Source organism: Brachycentrus maculatus, unplaced genomic scaffold, assembly GCF_059751285.1.
Source record: "Brachycentrus maculatus isolate JH-2025_06_01 unplaced genomic scaffold, ASM5975128v1 h1tg000220l, whole genome shotgun sequence".
In the NCBI taxonomy this organism is placed as follows: domain Eukaryota; kingdom Metazoa; phylum Arthropoda; class Insecta; order Trichoptera; family Brachycentridae; genus Brachycentrus; species Brachycentrus maculatus.
The window spans coordinates 855,001-873,515 of record NW_028280971.1 but is presented as its reverse complement, the minus strand read 5'-3'; the positions used below and the strand labels follow the sequence as shown (position 1 = coordinate 873,515).

The window sequence follows — 18,515 nt, the reverse complement described above, 5'->3', positions numbered from 1 at the left end:
TGAGAGATAAGGTAAGATAGTTTGGTTATGTCTAAGTTCAAATTAAAAAAAAAACAATAAAGAACAATCCATTCCATGAAATATTTATTTTTCGTTATTTTTCAAATTCTAAATTTAATAATAATAATTAAATCATTTATAAAGCATTATTTTCGTAGAATACTACATCATACGCGCGTAAGAAAGGAAACCAATTGCAAATATCATAAATGTCAATATTATAAATGATTTAGGGTCTCAATGACGGTGGAACCGCTCTTCCCAGGGCACTGGAGAGGTCTTCTAAGGAGCACGAGAGGCCCTTGAAGATAGAAGGAAGGGCTGGGAAGTGGGCAATATACTTGTATTTGTTTTCCACCTCCGCTTGATGAGATGATATTCTGAGAACTTCCTTCTCTCTATTGATGAATTTTTTAAACAAAGAAACGCTAGACTATGATAGGTAATATGTTTATTATGTTAATTTTTATCGAAACATATCGATAATATTATTGGATTTTCTGAAGAATATAATTGATTTAATCATTCTAGAATTTTTATTTTTATTGCAATACATTAAAGTACAAAAAAACTAGCCGTTATCCGACATAAAAAAAATATAAAAAAGGAAGATTAAAAATTATATATTTATTCCTTCGCCAGCCAAATATCGGATGTACAGTCTCCTCCAGGATATCTGAAAATAAAATTTTAAGGATTATTAAAAAAATATGAAAAATTACTAGGTAAATACCACTATGTCTTAATATTTATTGTAACACGTGTTTCGATACACTCCGCATCATTTTCAAACGCCGCGCGCCGTATGCACCGTAACGTAAATTATTATGGTGTTCGAAAATGATGCAGGATGCATCAAAACATATATTACAAAAGATTTTAAGGAAAAGTGGTATTTACCATGTAAAATAAAGCTGTATAACATGCTTTCATTATCCATTAAGTCATTGAATAACTCTTTGTATAAAATATCTATTAATATTTGGATAACGGAGGTAGGTACATTAATTAGATTAGATCAGCCATGATTGTATGACTCATTAAACACAAATAACTTTTAAATATTGTAATATGTACTCTTGATACTGGAAAACCAGGTAAGGATATCATAAAGCAAATTTAAATTCTACGTAAATATGTATTTGCTGAAATATTATGCATAGAAAATAAAAAAAATTTACATATCCCTGAAATAAGGAGTTGACTATACAAACGAGTTTATGTTTATTTAAAGAAAATAAATATAAAAATTACGAGCTACTTCTGGATATTTTTCTTAATAAACTGACTTTAAAGACGAAAAAAAGAATAATCCTTAGGGCGAAAAACTATCCCAAAGTTGGAAGAAAAAAAACAGCTTATTGAAACATAAATGTTTGTACTATTATATCTACGTTATCTGGTAATGATATACAGTGTCTATGAATGTGTTCGCTTTGTTTTAATTTTATTTTTACTTATTTATATTCTTTTTCCTTTTTAACTGTTGCAAACACAAAATATTAAATACCTTTTTACTTTGGTAATCGCTATTTATTAACTAAAATAAACTAAACGATTATGATTATTTGAATCTTAAATCTAGGTATGTAGGTCTTTTTCAAAATTTTCATCTGAAATTAGCTAAATACGAATACTCGAGGGTAATATTCGATTCTAAAATACTCATATATTACTTGTTATTACGTTCAGAGAGTCACATTAATTCAATTAAAATAATTAATTTCAACATAAACTTGGGGATATTATCAATAAATTTCAACTCTAACGTAGACTTTAGAATTTATTCTACGCCTTTATATTACACAACGCTGTGATAAATTTTAATTACCGAAGCAGTTTATTAACTCTGAGTAGCTTATTATATGAACTCTATGAAAAGCTCACGGTTTATGCAACGAACTATTTACTGCTAGTAATATGCACCTACATTATATTCAGTGTGCACATGCAGTCACAAATTCAATTAAATGTTTTTTTTATATGTAGGAATACTTAAAAAAACTTAACTTTTTCCGAGCTTTTAATTACACATGATTCAATTTACTTTGTTAAAAGTTTTTAATAGTTGAAATAGAGGCTTTTCCATCTTTTTTTGTTTCTCTTAAGTTAGCTTATATTACAACTAATATAAACTATTATTTACACTTAATTTACATCATCTTTATAAATATTTACGTCTCTTTACAGTAAACAAAACATTTATTTTTAAATTCGTTTCATTCTTCATACATTTAGGCATCTCATCATACATTTACAAACCCTAATACATTAAACAATTTTGCGACTCGGTTTTTTTCAACAATGGCAGTCTTATTTTATCCTTATTTCTAGTAATACGTTACTGACAATTTTTGTTTAAAACTATTTTATCGTTAAAACATTTTGGTAATTAATCGTTAAAAATTTTATGCATAAATATCAGCATATTAAATTTAAGTCTCTTCATTATAGATAGCCAGTTTAGTTTTTTTTTCAGTTTAATTTTTTCTATATTATTATATCTTTTTTTCTAATTTGATAATAAATAAATATTTCTCTAATTCATTTCGCTATCAGTTGGAATCGAACTTGTGATGCCAGTTTCACAGTCGAGCGACTACCCATCTACGCCACGGTGTCTGTTTGGTCCCTCCTTATTTTAATTTAACACTTCTAGTTTCGGGACAATAGTCCTCTAGTCGACAGGTCATTTAAAACTTTTAATCCCTTGTCGATAAGAAAACTGTTCACCCAAAACAAATAATGTTTAAAATTATTTCATATAAAAAATGACTTTTAATAGTAAAACTTTGTATATGCTAATCAAATCAAAAGTAATATCAAGTATAAATTATAAATTCATTTGATGAAAAATTTGTGAACTTAACGTGACAATTTTTTAATATTACAAACATAATCAAACTGGTCATGACGTCATTATTAGCAAGTAAGTATTATTATCCTCATTATTAGTAAGACAAGCAAATTTACAGCTGTCTCATGGATACCGGACGAAAAATGAAAGATCATTAATTTCTAAGGTAAATTTAACATGGAAAAGTGCCAACGTACACAATATCAAGATGTCTCGGCGCCATTTGTCATATCCGGTTTTGGATTGCTACTGACACGTCTGTTTCCTTTTCCTTGCCCGTTATTATGACCGTGCTTAGCTGCTCCGGGGTTCCTACCCCAACAGACTAGACTAGAAATGGGTAATTGCGCACGTGTCGCATAAGACACATTAAAAGTGCACATGTACTTGTTATTTTCTAAAGCGCAGATAAGCTTTCTAAAAGCTTTTTACTATTCCCTTCACTTCTCTAGTGCAATTGGTCAATACGTTGGCAATTAAATCAAGATTGAAGAAATATTAAAGTCTATTTCAACCAATAAAAAAATTATCAAACTTGAAAGTCCAGTTTTGATCCATTTTAGCCATATGAATTGATGACTAGATAACAGATAATCGTAGATAGTTATTAAACGAGTTAAAACATTTCAGGTAAGTTTTAGAAAAAAATCGTGATTTCATATAATGGAAAAAGATTATACAGATTTATTGATTAATACTCAAAGATTTTTTAATCAAATATTGTACATGATCATGCGGTGAAATGCCTTTTATGCAGTAAAATTGTTACGTTTTTAAATCTAAAATAGTTAAGTCCAATTATCATTACATTTTACATGTACCTACATCTATCCATATTTATAGAACAATTATACATCTCTATACATTTACATCTATTATACATCTACATCTCCTTATTTATAGATCAATTTTATATTTTATATTTTAGCTACTATACAGACATGAATGATGGAAGTTTAACTTCTGAAACATGTAGTCTATAATAAAACTCAAGTGGTAAGAAACAAGTGTTTTCTTTAATATATTATTAGATTAAAACCAATATTTTTAGTTTTCCACTTTATTTTAATTTGACCAGCGACCGGGTTTCGTCGTTACCGACATCATCAGACTGGTGATGTCGGTAACGATGATGTCGGTAACGACGAAGCCCGGTCGCTGGTCAAATTAAAATAAAGTAGAAAAGCTAAAAATATTGGTTTTAATCTAATAATATATTAAAAATGCAATTCCATCACGAAGTGTCAGTGGATAATATAAATCTATTAAAAAGTGTTTTCTTTAATCATTGTTACATCTATCCATATATTATAAACAAACATGAATACATTCTTACCTCATCTCGTGAGCCAAAACAGGTCCATCGGGTCCTTTGTTGAATTCAATCAAGAAGTCTTCATTCAATTTCAAACCACCTTTTTCTGTGTTGACATCCAGCATAATCAACCAGGATCCCTTGAAAATATAAAAAAGTGAAAAAAACCAAGAATTTTTTTATCATCGAAAGTAAATATTATTCTTTCAAATTTATTTGAAAGAAGATTGAGATTCACATTTTAAAATATTACACAAAAACAATATTTTATCCACTTAAAATAAAATAAATTAAATGAATATAATTATCTTAACTTTTTACAAATTTCCGATGAGCTTTTACACAGTATGGATATGTAATATGGGAGGTTGAGTATTTCTTAGTCACAGGAAGACCCATTGAGTTCCATTGAATGTTTCCAGTTGCCCATTATTAAAACGAAGTATTTGTATACATAACGATTCGTTAATAAAAATGGTCAGCACGCTCGGCTACCGTTCTGGAGGTCCCGGGTTCGATTCCCAAGGGGGGTAAAATAAATACAAGTGATTTTTTCACTGTCATATTTATTCAATATTACCCTGGACTGGTACCTGAAGCGGAGGGCTGATCACCTTTCCTTCATATGTAAACGATCAAGATAACACTGCGTTTATATGACGCAGTGCCCTATGCACCATTGGGGTGCGGATAAGGGTTTTATTATTATTATTATTAATAAAAATTAAAATCTTGTATTATTGTTGTATTGTGTGTACATATATATTATAGGAATTGTGTAAGTAATTTGAAGCTGATTCCTTTTTGAACATAGATGTAACTTGTATTTAACACCAGGTAAGACAAGTACATAAAACCTTTGAACAAATCCAAAAACTGTTATGTTATTATAAGTATGGTACTTAAGTAAGACCCAACATTAAAAACTTGCACTATCATTACTAGTGCGACAATGATGAAAAAAAGTTAAGAAGCCCACACACACTTATCTAAAAAAACATACAATTGTTCTAGTGTATGTTAAGCAATTATTTATTATGTCATATTATTTTTTGACATCTCATCAAAGATGAAGAAGAATATGGAAGTCTGGGCATTTACGGGGCTGACGACCATCATAGGCTGGTTTAAGTGATCACTTTACACACGTGTAACATTCAGTATTTCTATCCATTATTGACAACCACACTACTCAAATTCTAGGAATTTCTATATATATATAAACCAATTTTGAAAATAATATAAAGATGACTCCTGTAATTGGAGATAATCCAGAATTTGTGAACAAGTGTTTTGACACACTTAAAATGTTGTAAATTTTAGTATTTCAATTATACAATTCATTTTTACCCAAAAGTCAGACTATTTAACCAAATTAATTACAAAAATATGAATTAAGTTTACCACTGAAATCTAATTAATTCCTTACAAAGATCATTTAATCCTTTCTATAAATAGGTTAGCAAACAACCTAGATTAACTCCAACCTCCTGACATCTCATTAAGAAGTTATATTATACTAAGGGTGTCAAGAGTAACCTCAAATACTTAGATGTATGTTTCTACCACTTAATTGATAAAATTCTTTGGTGAAACCCGACCTTGCCTTTAAACTGGTCAACGAGATATATTAATCAAGAAGTTAAATGGTAAAGAGTACTTCGTAAAATATTACCATTTTAATTTACTTCAGAAACTTGACGCAATTTTTCATATTAATCGTATTGAATGCTTCCAAAAAGTGTCACATTTTTTAAATAAAATAGTTTTATTTAATGGTAAAATTTGAATGTTAAAAGTATACCAATATTATTTCAAATTACTGCCGAATCAAAAAATTATATCATTTTTAGTAGACTCTACCATATTTTTTCTGATTAATGAAGTTAGGTATATTAACAGTATGAAGAACCTTTAAAATGAAAATAATTTATAACAGCTTGATTTTTTTTAAACTTACTAAATAAAGTAGAGAAATCGAATAGAACTCCACACCAATCTGTGTTTGCAAACAATCTTTGCCTCTTACACAATCGTGCATTTCCGATTATTCCGACTCCTGACCCTTCGATTGAAATCCCCAAAACATTTCAACACGCTTTTAATAATTTTATATATAATGCTTATCTCAGCCTTCCGTTATTTCCTTAAATCACCGTTTGAATATCTATCATACATCGGTTACATCCTTTTAATTTTCAATCATATTTAAAAATATATTTATAAAAGTTTAATTCTGGAATCAAAGACGAAAACAAGAATAAAAATATAACATCGTTGTAGATATTACTGTGAAAACAATTTAGTGAAACCATGTTTTATAATTACATTACAGTTATAAATAAAAAATTTAATGAAAATCGCACGTTCCAAGTAAAAAAGAGTCGTGATCTGTCGTATGACAGGATAAAAATTAAACAACTTGAATTTTTGGCACAAAAGGTCAGTAAGAATGTGGAACAAAATATGGTTTACGAATTCAAATCGCGATATTTATCCAGTAGAATTTATAACAGCTCTGGATAGCGTTTACTATTCCGGACAGCAATTTGCGTGAATCCTCTACCATCCGATGTAATATCGTCAGTCGAGGATAATAATACTCTATGTCCCTTTTTATATAGTATATATATATATATATATATATATATATATATATATATATATATATATATATATATATATATATATATATATATATATATATATATATATATATATATATATATATATATATATATATATATATATATTTATATATATATATATATATATATATATATATATATATATATATATATATATTTATTTATATATTTATATATATATATATATATATATATATATATATATATATATATATATATATATATATATATATATATATATATATATATATATATATATATATATCGTTTTGAAAACAGATGTAGCTAAAATAACACATAGTTCGTATGACTTAACTGTGTAATTTATTTTGAAATATGTATAAAAATAAAAATAAAATAAAATACTTCCAAATAAAAGGGTATAATTAGATTTATGAGGGGAATGTTGTTCGACGGAGTAATTTGAGAAATAGAAGCAGAGGAGGACTTAGGAAAACTTGGTGTGATCAAGTATTTTAAATATATATAAGTGGTCTTAGTTTAGGAGTCAGAATGATCTGCGATATGTATGAATGTGGAAGAGGTGAGATTGTTTTTAAGGACAGATTAATGTGGCATTCTATTCTCTCTGGCCACCCATGTGGGAAGTGGTTTCATGGCAAGCTAATAAGTATTTTTAATATTACAAATTTTAATTCCTTTTGAAAAAGCAATTTAGCAGTATGTTTTTCGTGCCACGGAATGTTCGTGGGAGATCAGATAGACGCTGTGATTAGGGAATGCAAATGAGTAGAGTCGGGATATGTCCGCTGAAATCCGTTCATCTAAACTCTGGGACTGACCGCGTATAGGAATGACTTTGACCGAATTTATCAAAGGACCCTAAATCAAATGCCAAAGCAAGAACGATGGATCTTCCTGATTGCCGTTTGCGTTTATTAAAAAGGAATTGTGAAATGTGTCGCCTACTTTCAAAATCCGCCAGATCCATGTAAGTCGATTTTCTGAAAAATACAAAATTCACCGGGTAACTTTTATGTTTAAAAGATTTGTCTATCTTTAGGTAAAATATTATGAAATAAAGAATTTTAACATTTTTAAGATTCTTTTTCAGTATTTGAAAAAATTCATGAGACACAAACCGATAATGACGTCATCTTAATTTTTAACCTATCCCCGTTCTCTGATTGGCCGATATGGGTCAGAAGGCAAGTTCCATGAGTATGGCGGAATTTGAAATACAACGCTGTTTTGTAAAAGTATTTTTTAGCAGGGTTTGCAAGTGTTTAAATATTTTAAACAATAAAACCCACAATTGGCATTCGAATAGAGTATTTATTTTAGAATCTCATAAAATTGGATCTGGCGGATTTTGAAAGTGGGCGACACAAATGGCAGTGCATATTCTGTTCCACAAAATAATCCCTCGTTCTACTTTCCACACCACAAAATTGTAAAGTATGATTAAGTAGATAACTGTATTATATTGAGTTACCCCTATACTGATTAAAAATGTCGTTTTTCATATTGTCTTCATTAAATATTACTTACGATAATTCTTTTTCTTTTTCTAACCCTTCTCCTCGCCTAATGGTGTATAGGACACTACATCGTATTTACGCAGTGTTATCTTGGTCGTTTTTTACGTGAAGGCAAGGTGATCACTCCTGCGCTTCACTACTAGCCCAGAGTAATATTTAATAAATATTTGAGTGTAAAATCACTGATATTCAGTTGCATACGATATTTACAATACAATTATTTTTACCGTCCTAGGAATCGAACACCAGACCTCAAGCACATTTAATAGGTATTTTTATTGACATTTACCAAATTGTATCCATTGACACCTAACTAATTCAATTGTCATAAATTATTTAAAGCTTTATACATTTTTTTTTATTTTAACCCTAATCCGCACCCAATGGTGCATATGGCACTGCATCATATCGGCGCAATGTTATCTTGATCGATATTTGCATGACGACAAGGTGATCAGCCCTGCGCTTCTTGTACTATTCCAAGGAGATATTATATAAATATGAGAGTGAAAACCACATTTTTTATATTAACTTGTAACGTCGAAACTAATGCTGAATTACTTTAGATAAATAAGCGATTTCATCCAAATCAAATAACAGGCGTCTAATCATATTTGAAAAATAAGTATGGGAAATTTGTTTTATTTAAGCAATATTTTTTTATAAAAATGATAAAAAATATTAAATTTACAACACTTGTTATATGTAGCAAGTTGTAATACGATCTCACGGTTAAACACCTCCTTTGAAATTTATTTCTGAACATCTTATACCCACACTTCTTATAATACAGCAAAATTCTTCTTGAAATACAGCAAACTATTACGCTTAACATGATACAGAGTGTTAAGTAAAATGAGATGAGAGACTTTATACCTCTTTATACAAACTATCAACTATCAACTATCTACCTGCTTTCTTAAATGGGATCGATACACCCTGTATAAAATAATATATTATCATATTTGGGATATTGAAAACGGAATGAATAAATGTACGATGTAACTAAAGTATACATTTTTTAAATCGTTCATTTTTATGTTTAATTCACTGGATGATCACTAAGATCTTTTCTCCCTATTTTTTTAGTTTTCATAATTCTATTTTAATTAATCAGGTCAGTTAAAAAATGAATGAATAAGTTCTTTAAATTTGATTTTAATTTTAATACTATTGAATGATTTTATTTCACATGAACCTTTATTTAATACTATTGAATGATTTTATTTCACATGAACCTTTATTTAATACTATTGAATGATTTTATTTCACATGAACCTTTATTTAATACTATTGAATGATTTTATTTCACATGAACCTTTATTTAATACTATTGAATGATTTTATTTCACATGAACCTTTATTTAATACTATTGAATGATTTTATTTCACATGAACCTTTATTTAATACTATTGAATGATTTTATTTCACATGAACCTTTATTTAATACTATTGAATGATTTTATTTCACATGAACCTTTATTTAATACTATTGAATGATTTTATTTCACATGAACCTTTATTTAATACTATTGAATGATTTTATTTCACATGAACCTTTATTTAATACTATTGAATGATTTTATTTCACATGAACCTTTATTTAATACTATTGAATGATTTTATTTCACATGAACCTTTATTTAATACTATTGAATGATTTTATTTCACATGAACCTTTATTTAATACTATTGAATGATTTTATTTCACATGAACCTTTATTTAATACTATTGAATGATTTTATTTCACATGAACCTTTATTTAATACTATTGAATGATTTTATTTCACATGAACCTTTATTTAGTACTATTGAATGATTTTATTTCACATGAACCTTTATTTAATACTATTGAATGATTTTATTTCACATGAACCTTTATTTAATACTATTGAATGATTTTATTTCACATGAACCTTTATTTAATACTATTGAATGATTTTATTTCACATGAACCTTTATTTAATACTATTGAATGATTTTATTTCACATGAACCTTTATTTAATACTATTGAATGATTTTATTTCACATGAACCTTTATTTAATACTATTGAATGATTTTATTTCACATGAACCTTTATTTAATACTTTTGAATGATTTTATTTCACATGAACCTTTATTTTTTAATCTACATGTTAGAGGTCAAAACAAAATAAATTAATGGGAAAATGATCAAGAGTTCATTCTATGAAAATTGCAAAATAGTTTATATTCTTAATTTTCTCTCTCTTTTATTGTGTGAGTATTAGGTTAAAATTGATAAAAACAAAAAAAAATAAAAAGAACTCCACCGACAAGACAAACAAGGTGGCTTGGTTGGTCTCCGCAAAAAATATTTTAAATATGTTTAAAATTGTTCAATTTTAAAAAAGTATTTAAAAAAAAAAATAAATATCAATATTTGTGTATATTTCACACATTTAATTTTATTTCTTAGATTTGTAAAAAAATCATACAATGAAAAATAATTAACCGCATATAATCCTGAATTTTGGAACTTCTTATTTTTTTCAATGAAAGATAAAAAATTGTGTTTATTTCACATATTTTATTACAACATTGTGTTTTTGTTTCACACATTAAAAAATGTTTCAACAAACAATAATTTCCTAACTAATATTATATTTAAATCGTCTTCTTTAAATATTGTGAAATGTATGTAGTATGCGAATACTTTTAATATTTCGACTTTATTTCACAAATCCAAATATATTTCATTATAAAATACTGAATTTAAAACATCCAGAATTTAAAAAACTAAGAAAAATATGAAGACTTTTCCCACAGCAAAATGTTATTGCATTGACGTTCTTAATTAAAATAAATTCCTAAGTGTTAAATACTTTTTTATGAAATATTTTTATTCCTACGATACAATTTATTTTCTGAAACCTATGCAGCCTTTTTTATAAATTTAAGAATCTTATTATGGTGGAGTTGGTATAAATCTGACTCAAAATCAGTTCGCATATGGATTTTTAAAAAATAATTTCCTCTGAATTCTCTCATAATCCTTGTTTTGTTAAGGTAAATATCTAAAAGAATAACCCAATTTTAACCCATACTAGGTATAAGGGTTTTTCTTGGTATTAACCAAAAAATTATAAATATAAATTAACTTTTACCGGGTTATTTAAAAACATAATTTCCTTAAGTAGATCCTTTTAAAGGAATTCATTTTTACTAAGCAAAAAGGCGAAACGTTTTATTTATGAATTCAAAAGAGGGATTAACTGAGAAGTCAGTCATTCATAAAAATTAAAGGCGGTTTTTATTAATATATATTTTTTTAAATACCTTTGTCTATTAGTATTCAGTATCTGTGTGCGTTGGAGTGAAAAACGTTTTTAATCAGAACTAAACTTGCGTCTATAAAAGAAACGAATGTACAATTTATATGTATCTCGTCTGACTTCTAGCCGCACATTTTTTCATACTAAAAACAATAAATGATTTATTTTTCTCGTGTCTTTTATTCATATTATAAGGCAATTTTTTTCTTAATTAATGGTGCATAAGGCATATCGTCAAATTAATCCCATGTTTAGTCGATCGGTAATTATATGAAGGTAACATGATCAGGCTAATGCTCCAGGTGCCAGTAAATAATAAATACCTCACTTAAATAAATAAGTGAATGAACAAAACACTTGTTTATTTTGACCCGCTTGAGAATAGAACCCGGGACTTCCAGAATGGTAGCCAAATGTAGTAACTGTTGTACTTTGGATATGTACATGTAAAAATAGCTAAATCTTATTTTTGTTTATATACGTTTGATATATTTAGTTTTTATTAAAATTAACCCACTACTGCCCCTAGCGTCCAAATGGGCCAGAATTTTTTCACTGCTTAGCCCCGATTTTTTTTTTAAATTTCCAACTTTTTCTTCATTAACGAAAAAAAATATTGGAAATTTAAAATAACGGAATAAATGTAAACTAGTATGAAGCAATATTGTCAGTGTTACAAAATAAGTGTTGCCAGCCCAAAAAAATAAACGGTAGGCAAGCAATAGTCAATAATATAATAAACATATTACATTTGGGCCCATATGGACCCCGTGGGCATTGTAGGGGTTTCCATGGCCTAGGCAGTTAAGAGTTAGATACAGTATTGTCCAATAAAAACACTTTAAAATTTCCATTGCAAAAAGCTGCTTAATAAATATTTTATGAGTAGCTTTTTTTACATCTCGTATCATATTTTCGTTTTTCCATTTGGTATTAATTTAAATATTAAAATAACACACTTGAATAAGACAACTTTTTTGAATTTATAAATGTAAACATGACTTTTTTTAACTACAGATGTTCTCAACAACAGGTCCAAAAGTGATATTATAAAAGTTTTTTTTAAAACTTATATCATCATGTTCTTCCATAAATGCCTAAATATTAAATGAAATGCAAGCATTAAAACTCTAAAGTCATGATGTAAGCATTACACAATTATATTTTATCATGACTACAGCGTATTTTTCTTAATTTTAATAATATATTTACTTTACGGAAAACTCACGATATTTCGAATTACCGATTAACACGATTCAATGGAACTTTAAAAGTTCTTTGAAATTTTAAAGTATATTAATAAGATTCAAATAATAAACAGTAAAATTTATTAAATATTCTTATTCTTGTCCAAAAAACTATAAAAAACTAATACGTTTATTTATTCCACCCCAAGGGAATTCATAATAAATTTCACATTTAAATTTATTTTATCTGAGTTAGCTAAAGTTTTATGGGGAGAAAAATGTAATTTATAAAATTAATATAAGTAAAAACTTTTATTAAAAAAAGTATGAAGAATTTTGTGAAATACCTTCTGAATCATCTCGGGGTAGACTTGTTTATCCCACGGGGAGTAGAGGGACGACGACACATAGAGCCTCTTTCCATCCAAGGAGAGCTGAAGCATTTGTGGTGCTCCGTCCAACCGTCTCCCCTTCACTACTACGGGGGTAGGTTGTTCCTGAAAAATGCATCTCCAATAAAGAAAAATACCATTTTACTAATACTTTTCATTGTGTGTATGTCGGAATGGAACATATATTTCAAGGTTTTAATATTACTTAACCCTTAATAACTAAACATTCGTCTGGCGGACTGTGAAAATAAAAACGTGAAATGTATCAAAAATATTTATTAAAAATAGGAACCGGTTGCATGGCACTTAAGTTTCATTTATTAGGAATGAATGTAAGAGACATTTGATAATAAATCACTATTCCGCACAGCTATTACATATCGCCACTCCTTTCAACAACGTCATATATCAAAAATAGTCAATTTTCAGTTGTGCATGTTTTCGGGATGGCTAAAAAATGTACTATATCCCAGCAAAGACGGCAAATATATTTATCTTAATGTCTTCCCGCTACAGGACAGAAAGTGTTGTTTTTGCATTTTGAAGAAAATGTATTGTTTAATTATTTTTGTAAGTATTTTAAATATTTTTCAAATCGAAAAAAAACATTCAGTTTTTATATGAAATCTGTTGCACAATAAAAAGTTCAATAAGTGGCTTGATATTTATTTTTAAAATATTGTATTATATTGTTAAACTTTAAAAACGTTCTCCTGAAAAATCAAATCAATCTCACACCTTTCAACAACTCACAAATCAAAAATTTTGATTTATGACGTTCTTGAAAGGAGTGAGCGATATGTCAATATTGTGCGATCCACAAATGGCATTGTATCTACAAATATAGTTTAGTTATCTAGGGTTGATGAGAGTTTGAATAAACTCTCATTTTAAACATTTTTTTCTTATTATTGTATATTTTCCTACCTTCACATTCTCGTCATTAACGACTTTGAGTTGATCACCTACAATTTTTCCCCCAAGGAAGATTTGACCAGTTAGGACAGGGTGTTCAGTATCAGTAATGTCATACTGCCTTATGTCACCGTGTAGCCAGTTAGTAAAGTACAAGTACTTGTCATCCAGAGAAATAATGATGTCAGTCATCATACCTGGAACACATAAAAAAATCACGAGACGAAATAATCGGCGGGTATGTGTGAGGAGAAGGATGAATGGGGAAGAGGCGAAGATTGTTTACAAACACAGATTAGTGTGGCATACTATTCTCTCTGCCTACTCCTACAGAAGCGATGATAAATTAGTTATTTAAAATAAAACCTATTATACATATTATCATTGTTATGTGTTATCTATGTTTCCTTTTACAAAATATCTTGTTCCTTAACCCCCCCCTTCCCTATATTTATTAACTTATACCCCTAAATATTTTTGTTCGTTTTACCAGAAGATGAAAACATCTGTAAGTTTTCGAAACTAGTCGCATTTATAAATAAAACTCATTTAGTGGTATATTCTAGTGTTAATTTTTATTTTAAATAAACAACATATTATTCCACAAAGTTAATGCCGAATCAAAGAATAATAGTTATTAGTTAATTACTTACTTATATTTAAATAATTATACTGTAAATTGAAATGTGAGCCTGTTTAAAAATTAAAGTTCTTTTGAGAAAATGTTTGAATTCCATCCTTAAAGTAAATTTCACGTATCATTATCATAAATATCATACCTCTCAATTAATTTGTTTGGTAATCGCAGTTTTTGTTGTAATATATGGGTAAAGTAGAAAAATTTAATTGGAAATTTGAAGTTTTCTTCCGTTAAGAAAATGCGTGGCTAAAACTGTCAAAAATTTTAACGCCAAAGTCAATTTATAAAGAAAATATTAAAGAAAAGGCTTCGTCGTGTAATACAACTTGCTTTCGTATAAAAATTACTGGATTCAAAAAGTTTTCCGATTCATAAGCTGTTTTATTAATAGCTTCAAATAAGAAAAACTTTTTGTCGCACTTAGATTATATTTTATCACGTTTTTTTGCCTACTGCTTGATAAGCCTTATTTCAAAAATGGTTACTGGGATAAAATTTTAGAAACTTAATGGATTTTCTTAATAATGTTTACCATTTTTCATATTACTCTTTTCCCATTTAATCATTTTGAAAGAACCTAAATGTGTAAATATAATACGAGGAATAAGGCTTGGTATATTTTTGTCACAAGACAGAATAACAATTTCATAAGAAACTGTTTTACTGCTCTGAATACTGATTTGCTACTAGACTTTGTAGTCTAATAAGGTTTTACGACTTATTCACCCGTTTTCTAAACGTATTTATTTTTCTAAAATCTTATTATTAATTATACCAGATAAAAGAAACATTTTTATCACTTTGTGGTAATATTTTTTTGTTTTTAATTTTGCTTTGAAAAAAAGTTCTTGGGATTTATGAAGTAAAAGTTTTAAAGTAAAAAAATTCAAATAAATCAACCATTATACATATGGAAATAAACTTCCACAGTTTTCAAAATGCATGTTTGTGTTTTTTGTCGTTTTTTAAATTTCATGTGGAAAATAATAATTTCAAGTCTACTTATTTTTTTTAAAGGATATACCTAAAATAAAAATAAAAAAACAGAATTATTAATGTTTAAAATATATTTTATACAGCTCACTTGTATAAACTCCAAGCCCGACCAGTACGCCTAATTTTATTGGAGAAGTAATTTTTTTTTAATTTAAATTATACTATTTGAGCTCCATTATTTCTTAAAATATCGAAACACGTGTTTCATGCATACCGTATCATTTTCAAACACCGTCATGATGTGCAATGCATCAAAATACATCTCCCAATAGATTATTTTAAAAAAAATAGCGAGTGAAATTAAAATTAAAATGGACACAAAGTGACTGCCGAATCAAATTATGAAGTCACTTAGTATTTTTGTACCATTTTTTATGTTGTAACATTTACGAAATCAACTACTGTATGTAATTTTAATACATAAAAAATTATTTCCTGATTTGCACAAAACATATACACAGGCCGATTATTTTAAACATAAATGTGAAGCTTCTTATAATTACTACAAATTGTATTTATATAAATACAACAAGAAAATAAAATAATTAAAATATATATTTTAAACCTGTTAATTTTGGTGAAATCCACCCCTCAACATTGATATCTGGAATGTCGACCACTTTCTTAACAGACCATTTACCATCATCATTCTTCCAGAATCTGTAATAAAAAATAAAAAAATAAAAATATTAATATTATTAAAAAAAAAATTAAAAAAAATAAATAAAAAAAAAAATATTTAAATAAAATATCTTAAAATATCAATCACTGTAAAAATTGTTTTGAGTATTTTATTTGGCACCAAAATATTACAATACATGAATGATAATTAATTTTTTTTTTTGATAAATAATATTAATTAATTAATAAAAATTCCCATGGCATTTTTAGTGAAAATTTTTCATGTACAATATTCAACAATCATTTCTCAATACTTTTGTTCAAAATTTCATTTGAATATGAATGTGAACTATTTTTTTTCTATAATTTAAATGTAACTTTGTTTTCAAATCACTTTAAATATTTTATTATAACTTAATTATAATGTCTACTTTCAAGTAAATTAATGATTTGCATGAACTTAATACTACCTATCAAAATTGGTAGACATTATAATTAAGTTATAATGGTGATTTTAAAACATAGTTATAACATGGAAAATTTCTCTTTGATTTCAAGTAAATTAATCATTTGCAAGAGCTGAATATTACCTATCGAAACCGGTAGATATTATAATTCAGTTATAATAGTGATTTAAAAAAAAGTTATAACATGGAAAATTTATTTTTGATTTCAAGTAAATTAATGATTTGCATGAGCTTAAAATTACCTATCAAAACCGGTAGACATTATAATTAAGTTATAATATACTAGTGATTTTAAAACAAAGTTACAATATGGAAAATTTCTCTTTGATTTCAAGTAAATTAATGATTTGCAAAAGCTGAATATTATCTAACGAAACCGGGATATATTGTAATTAAGTTATAATAGTGATTTTAAAACAATGTTGCAAAATGGAAAATTTCAAGAGCTGTATTTTGCCTATTTGAATAAAAAATAATTTAAAAACTGTTTTGAAAGTATGCGCAAAGTTTCAGGGAAGGCACGGTTATTTTTCTAGGTAATATTTTATGTCTGTGTGCCATATTTTCTATTAAGATTCTGGGACAGGCAAAGAGTGATATATACGAGTACGTCTGCCATACAGAAATCCTTTGAAATCGTAAGATATATTTCGCGCAACAAAAACAATTGTGCTGAGGCGAAATCCGCTTTTGAAATACGATTTTTTTCCTCCGATATTTTTGATTATGACGCTTTTTACGATAGAAAGGTCAGGAATAGAACTTTTTATTGTCAAATGCGTCACGAGAAAATGTTCGTAGTACAAAAAGTATGGCGTTATTTATTTTACGTGAATAGAATATTCACTTTTTTATATCCATTCTATAGCGTAGTAGTCAGCACATTTGACTACGTGCTAGAGGTCCCGAGTTCAATTCCCAGAGGGTCAAAATAAATAAACGTGATTTTTTTCTCAATATATTTTTTATATGCAGAGAATCAATGTAATAAAATTAAATAAAAATATTTCATTAAGATGCACCTAGAACTATATAAGGGACACAAACAATAAATTATAATATGTAATAAGAAAAACTTGGTAGCAGTTAGGGTAAGAAGTTATAATAATGTACGAGAAGATGCAAAAATTGTTTCCAAAAAAAAGAAATGTGGCGTTCTATGCTCTCTGGCTACCCCTGCGGATAAACGGCAAGCGGTTACTTGGTTCAGATTTTTTACTTTGTTAAACGTTGATAGTAAAATAATATGTTATTAACATATTCATATTATTTTATGACATCTCATCAAAGATGAAGAAGAATATGGATGTCTGGGCATTTACGGGGCTGAAGACCGTCATAGGCTGGTTTAAGTGATCACTTTACACATACACATATCAATAATGGGTAGAATCGGTAAATCATTTAAACCAGCCTATGACGGTCGTCAGCCCCGTAAATGCCCAGATTTCCATATTCTTCATCTTTAATGAGATGTCAAAAAATAATATGAAAATAACTTCTGTAATTGGAGTTGATCCAGATTTTGTGAACAAGTATTTGGACACACTCAAAATGTTGTATATTAACATATTACTCAAAACAATATGAACATTCTTTTTTTTAAATTATTTACGCATAAACATTTTTTCCTAATTCACTATTACGAGTACATATGATATAAAAGCTTAAATTTTTG

The 18,515-nt window shown here is 27.6% G+C and overlaps 1 protein-coding gene across 1 annotated transcript in view; it reads right to left on the bottom strand.

Moving 5' to 3' along the window:
• Nucleotides 1-434: 434 nt before the first annotated feature.
• Nucleotides 435-18,515, bottom strand: part of LOC148306930 (methanethiol oxidase) — a 223,294-nt gene continuing 205,213 nt past the window's right edge. The window contains exons 7-11 of the mRNA XM_088264185.1: nucleotides 16,315-16,409; nucleotides 14,126-14,310; nucleotides 13,154-13,303; nucleotides 4,194-4,312; nucleotides 435-676 (exon numbers count right to left, since the gene is read on the bottom strand). Of these exons, the coding sequence (XP_088120311.1) occupies nucleotides 628-676; nucleotides 4,194-4,312; nucleotides 13,154-13,303; nucleotides 14,126-14,310; nucleotides 16,315-16,409 (598 nt within the window). The 3' untranslated portion in view covers nucleotides 435-627. The remainder of the gene's footprint in view (nucleotides 677-4,193; nucleotides 4,313-13,153; nucleotides 13,304-14,125; nucleotides 14,311-16,314; nucleotides 16,410-18,515) is intronic.